Here is a 5,000-nt window from a genome sequence, read left to right as displayed (position 1 = left end):
AAATTGAAGGTCAAAGTTGTGTCTTGAATTCATAAATTGGTTGGGCCATAGGGTCGATGCTGCTCGTAGTGCAAATTATGTGAGTATGGCGCATTTTGTTTGTGGTTTAAAACTGTGGTTTTATGTGGCTGAAATCGTTAACAAATTTGATGAAAATATGTGAATCTGTTTGATCTCATAACATTCCGTTGTCGTTCATTGATCCGAGAGCTGTCCATTGTGCTGATTTCTTTCGAGACGATGTGCATCTCCTTCAAATGTGCGCTTAAGGCCCAGACACACAGCGCCGATTTCAGCCGTCGGGTGTCGTCGGTTGTAGCTTTGTTTTGTTGACTTGTGGATAGGCCTACTGATGTTCAGTGATTTTAAAAGTAGCCTCAATTAGGCCTGCATGAAGTTGGAAATTATTTGCTGTTGCAAAGAATCGTTTATGAATGCACTTTTAAAAAAGTTGTGGAAATAAAATGTCTTCAAATACAATATTAAAAAACATTTACATTTGATTAGTTATTGAAAGTCATCATTGCCTGGAACACACAAAAGATGGCTCGGCTGTCCTTACCTACTCTAAGGGGAGGCTCACATTCACCCAATTTGAAAACACCTGCTGTATGCTGCTTGAGGTTGTTTCATGTGACTGAAATAAGATGTTGCTGTTGAGGTTGTGTCATGTGACTGAAATAAGATGTTGCTGTTGGGGTTGTGTCGTGACTGAAATAAGATGTTGCTGTTGGGGTTGTGACATGCGTTGGATGTAGATCTGCTGTTGTTTCATGGATGCAGGGCAAGTGTCCGGAGAAGGGATGGAGCGAGAGCACCGTGGAACTGTTCCTCAACGAGCTGGCGGTGATGGACAGTAACAACTTCCTGGGGAACTGCGGCGTTGGCGAGCGAGAAGGGCGCGTGGCGTCCAGTTTGGTGGCCCGGCGACACTACAGGTCAAACGCTCGCTGAACTGGGACGACTCTTTATGCTGAATTCATCTTGAAAAGGTCTTCTTTGATCTGACATCGAACCCGTGCTTGGAGAAGTAGAGGAGAGACGTTTGCTAGAAGTGGAGTCATATCGGGATGATGAGTTACTAACAATAGGAGACGGTTGGGCATTCATGGTTTCACTTCAGGACGAATGGGTGCTGTCATCAATGCTGTGTACATGTTTTAAATAACGATCTACAGTTATACTCAAACATGTAGCGTTTGAGATATGGACACCACATTTAAAAACCTAGCTATAAATTCTTTGGCCATCGTCTATGGCTAAAAGATTAGTTCACGTCCCAAAGATTATTTTTTTTAGAAATACCAAGCTTACCAGAAATACCAAGCTCCAAGATATGGCATTAGGACAGTGGTACGGTTTATTATTTATTAATATTTATTATTTTGAGTAGAAACAACCAAAATACTAACTACTATCCTTCGTTTATATCATATTTTCATATCAGTAATCGCAATATAAAAGCAAAAAATAATCGAAACATTGAGGGGAATATTATAGCAGCTTATTGAAACCAAAATGTCTGCTCTCTTGTGGTCTCCTAACATTGTCCTCTGTGTGTTGCCGTCCAGACTGATCCACGGGATCGGCCGGTCGGGGGACATTGCTGCGGTTCAGCCCAAGGCGGCGGGCTCCAGCCTTCTGAACAAGCTCACCAACTCGGTGGTGCTGGACGTCCTGAGGCTCTCAGGTGGGGGGTGCTCCCGTCGCCTGGATTTAAATATCCAGAAGTCACAGCGTCTGAATCTCAATGCCTAAGATGGGAAAACAATCTTTGAATTTGGAAATGGAGGGAGAAAAAAAAGGACCAACTGAAATTAAACTGAAAACCCTTTTGGTTCTAACCAATGGAATAAAACATGGTGTAATAAGCATAATACATTTTATTTATGCACCGTCATGCTTTTAAGGGTACTCTTTAACCCTTTGAAAAAGTCATGAAATACCAGAGTAAAATAGCAGTGGTTAAAAGGTTACACTAAAACGTGTATATTCTATAAACCTGTAGAATGAAGGAAAACGTTTCCATGAGTTTCATTGGTTATCCACGTTCAGGGGTACGCAGCGCGGCCAGCTGCTTCGTGGTCCCCATGGCGACGGGGATGAGCCTGAGCCTGTGCTTCCTGACGCTGCGCCACCGGCGGCCCAAGGCGCGCTACATCATCTGGCCCCGCATCGACCAGAAGTCCTGCTTCAAGGCCATGGTCACCGCAGGTGAGACCCCCACCCCACACAGCCAGTGTGTCCACTGGTGGTTCAACCAATCACAAGCCTTGGTTCTGTCCACCGGGGGCAGTGTTGTTGTTGACGTGGCTCCGCCCCTGTGACCAGGCTATGAGCCGGTGGTTCAACCAATCAGAAGCCTTGGTTCCGTCCAGCGGGGGCAGTGTTGTTGTTGACGTGGCTCCGCCCCTGTGACCAGGCTATGAGCCGGTGGTTCAACCAATCAGAAGCCTTGGTTCCGTCCAGCGGGGGCAGTGTTGTTGTTGACGTGGCTCGGCCCCTGTGACCAGGCTAAGAGCCGGTGGTTCAACCAATCAGCAGCCTTGGTTCTGTCCACCGGGGGCAGTGTTGTTGTTGACGTGGCTCGGCCCCTGTGACCAGGCTATGAGCCGGTGGTTCAACCAATCAGAAGCCTTGGTTCCGTCCACCGGGGGCAGTGTTGTTGTTGTTGACGTGGCTCGGCCCCTGTGACCAGGCTATGAGCCGGTGGTTCAACCAATCAGAAGCCTTGGTTCCGTCCACCGGGGGCAGTGTTGTTGTTGTTGACGTGGCTCGGCCCCTGTGACCAGGCTATGAGCCGGTGGTTCAACCAATCAGAAGCCTTGGTTCCGTCCAACGGGGGCAGTGTTGTTGTTGTTGACGTGGCTCGGCCCCTGTGACCAGGCTATGAGCCGGTGGTTCAACCAATCAGAAGCCTTGGTTCTGTCCACCGGGGGCAGTGTTGTTGTTGTTGACGTGGCTCGGCCCCTGTGACCAGGCTATGAGCCGGTGGTTCAACCAATCAGAAGCCTTGGTTCTGTCCACCGGGGGCAGTGTTGTTGTTGACGTGGCTCGGCCCCTGTGACCAGGCTATGAGCCGGTGGTTCAACCAATCAGAAGCCTTGGTTCCGTCCACCGGGGGCAGTGTTGTTGTTGTTGACGTGGCTCGGCCCCTGTGACCAGGCTATGAGCCGGTGGTTCAACCAATCAGAAGCCTTGGTTCCGTCCACCGGGGGCAGTGTTGTTGTTGTTGACGTGGCTCGGCCCCTGTGACCAGGCTATGAGCCGGTGGTTCAACCAATCAGAAGCCTTGGTTCCGTCCAGCGGGGGCAGTGTTGTTGTTGACGTGGCTCCGCCCCTGTGACCAGGCTATGAGCCGGTGGTGGTGGAGAACGTTCTGGAAGGCGACGAGCTGCGGACCGACGTGGCGGCCGTGGAGAGGCAGATCCAGGCGCTGGGGCCGGAGAGCGTGCTGTGTGTCCACTCCACCACGTCCTGTTTCTCCCCCCGCGTCCCCGACAGGTACCCCCCCCCACACACACACACACACCACCTCTCTGACCACTCCCAGAACCATACCCCCCACAGACCGCTAGTCATCAGCCCATAGAGCCCACAAAATGGCTGCTGGGAATGGTCGCTCGTAATGGCCGCCAATTTGTCGGTTTGGGCAAAGTTTGCAGAAAATAAAATTAAATATTTATCATTAATATATTAATAATGGATTTGACATTCAAATCGCATCGACTGGATGGCTTATTACAGCTAGTTTATTTTAAAACACTCCCCAAATTTAATTATTTTATTTACACGTTGCAATCTACAGTACATTGTGTCATTGATATCTTTTGGTACGGATGATTTTTGTTCTTCAAAACAAACATATGATTAATGTAAGAGCTTAAGTAATTCATGCCACCAAAATGTGAGGATATGAGTAAAATGTTAGCTGGAGAGAATCTGTTTACAAAGATTTCTAAGTGGGAAATGTTTGTGGCTGCTTTTGTTGTTTTGATCTTGGACTTTGTGTTTGACTATCGAAGTATTTCCTAATTTAAAAAGTTAAATTTTAACTTCAATTGAATGAAGATCTCTTATGTAAATCAATCATTCCCATTTGTAAAAGGGCCCAAAAAGCATCAAAGCGATGGCGTTTTTTGCAGGATTGAGGAGCTGGCCGCGCTGTGTGCAAAGTACGACATCCCCCACATCGTGAACAACGCCTACGGAGTGCAGTCATCCAAGTGCATGCACCTCATCCAGCAGGTCTGTGCCTCTACTAGCCCTCCACTAAGGGACGTGCTGGTGTGGGATGCTTTACCTGTTATTGTACACTTGTACCGTCCCCCCATACTCCCACATAGGTTAATGTGTCAACCACAAAGGCGGTTTAATGGGGTCAGTTGTGGAGTAACAACTGACTGGAGTTTCTTAGTCGGTCGGGTAAAGCGAGTTATTTTTTTTGGAATCAATGTGAGGTTATCGCACCGTCATCATAACAGAATAACTTAATTTAAGCCAATGGGAGCCTCCTAACTGCGGCAGTGGTCGAAGGGAACTCAAGTTGTCCCGCTCTGCTCAGGGGGCTCGCGTGGGCCGGGTGGACGCGTTTGTGCAGAGCCTGGACAAGAACTTCATGGTGCCAGTAGGTGGCGCCATAATCGCCGGATTCGACGAGGCCTTCATCCAGGAGATCAGCCAGATGTACCCAGGTGAGCTCACCGCCGCGTCCGACGGGGTGGTGGGAAGTCATTCACTCCCACCGCACGGGTTTCCCTCCCGTTTCCTTTCTTCGATGTATTCAGCCACAACTCAAGATCTAGTTCTGCGTGTCTGTCTGTCTGTCTGTCTGTCTGTCTGTCTGTCTGTCTGTCTGTGTCTTTCGTGTGTGTGTCTGCCTGTCATCTTGTCTGTCTGTCTGTCTCGTGTTTGTGTGTCTGTCTGTCTCTCTCGTGTGTGTGTGTGTGTGTGTCTCTCTTGTGTGTGTGTGTCAGTCTCTCTTGTGTGTGTGTCTGTCT

The 5,000-nt window shown here is 48.7% G+C and overlaps 1 protein-coding gene across 1 annotated transcript in view; it reads left to right on the top strand.

Moving 5' to 3' along the window:
• sepsecs (Sep (O-phosphoserine) tRNA:Sec (selenocysteine) tRNA synthase) overlaps nt 1-5,000 on the top strand; it is a gene marked incomplete at its 3' end in the record, with an annotated part of 11,824 nt that overhangs the window by 1,591 nt on the left and 5,233 nt on the right. The window contains exons 3-8 of the mRNA XM_079757679.1: nt 784-938; nt 1,572-1,690; nt 2,056-2,214; nt 3,351-3,504; nt 4,146-4,248; nt 4,565-4,694. Coding sequence (XP_079613805.1) covers nt 784-938; nt 1,572-1,690; nt 2,056-2,214; nt 3,351-3,504; nt 4,146-4,248; nt 4,565-4,694 — 820 coding nt within the window. The remainder of the gene's footprint in view (nt 1-783; nt 939-1,571; nt 1,691-2,055; nt 2,215-3,350; nt 3,505-4,145; nt 4,249-4,564; nt 4,695-5,000) is intronic.

Source organism: Pollachius pollachius (assembly GCF_949987615.1).
Source record: "Pollachius pollachius genome assembly, chromosome: 20".
Classification (NCBI taxonomy): Eukaryota; Metazoa; Chordata; class Actinopteri; order Gadiformes; family Gadidae; genus Pollachius; species Pollachius pollachius.
The sequence above is the reverse complement of the archived record's forward strand: the minus strand, read 5'-3'. Positions and strand labels throughout refer to the sequence as shown.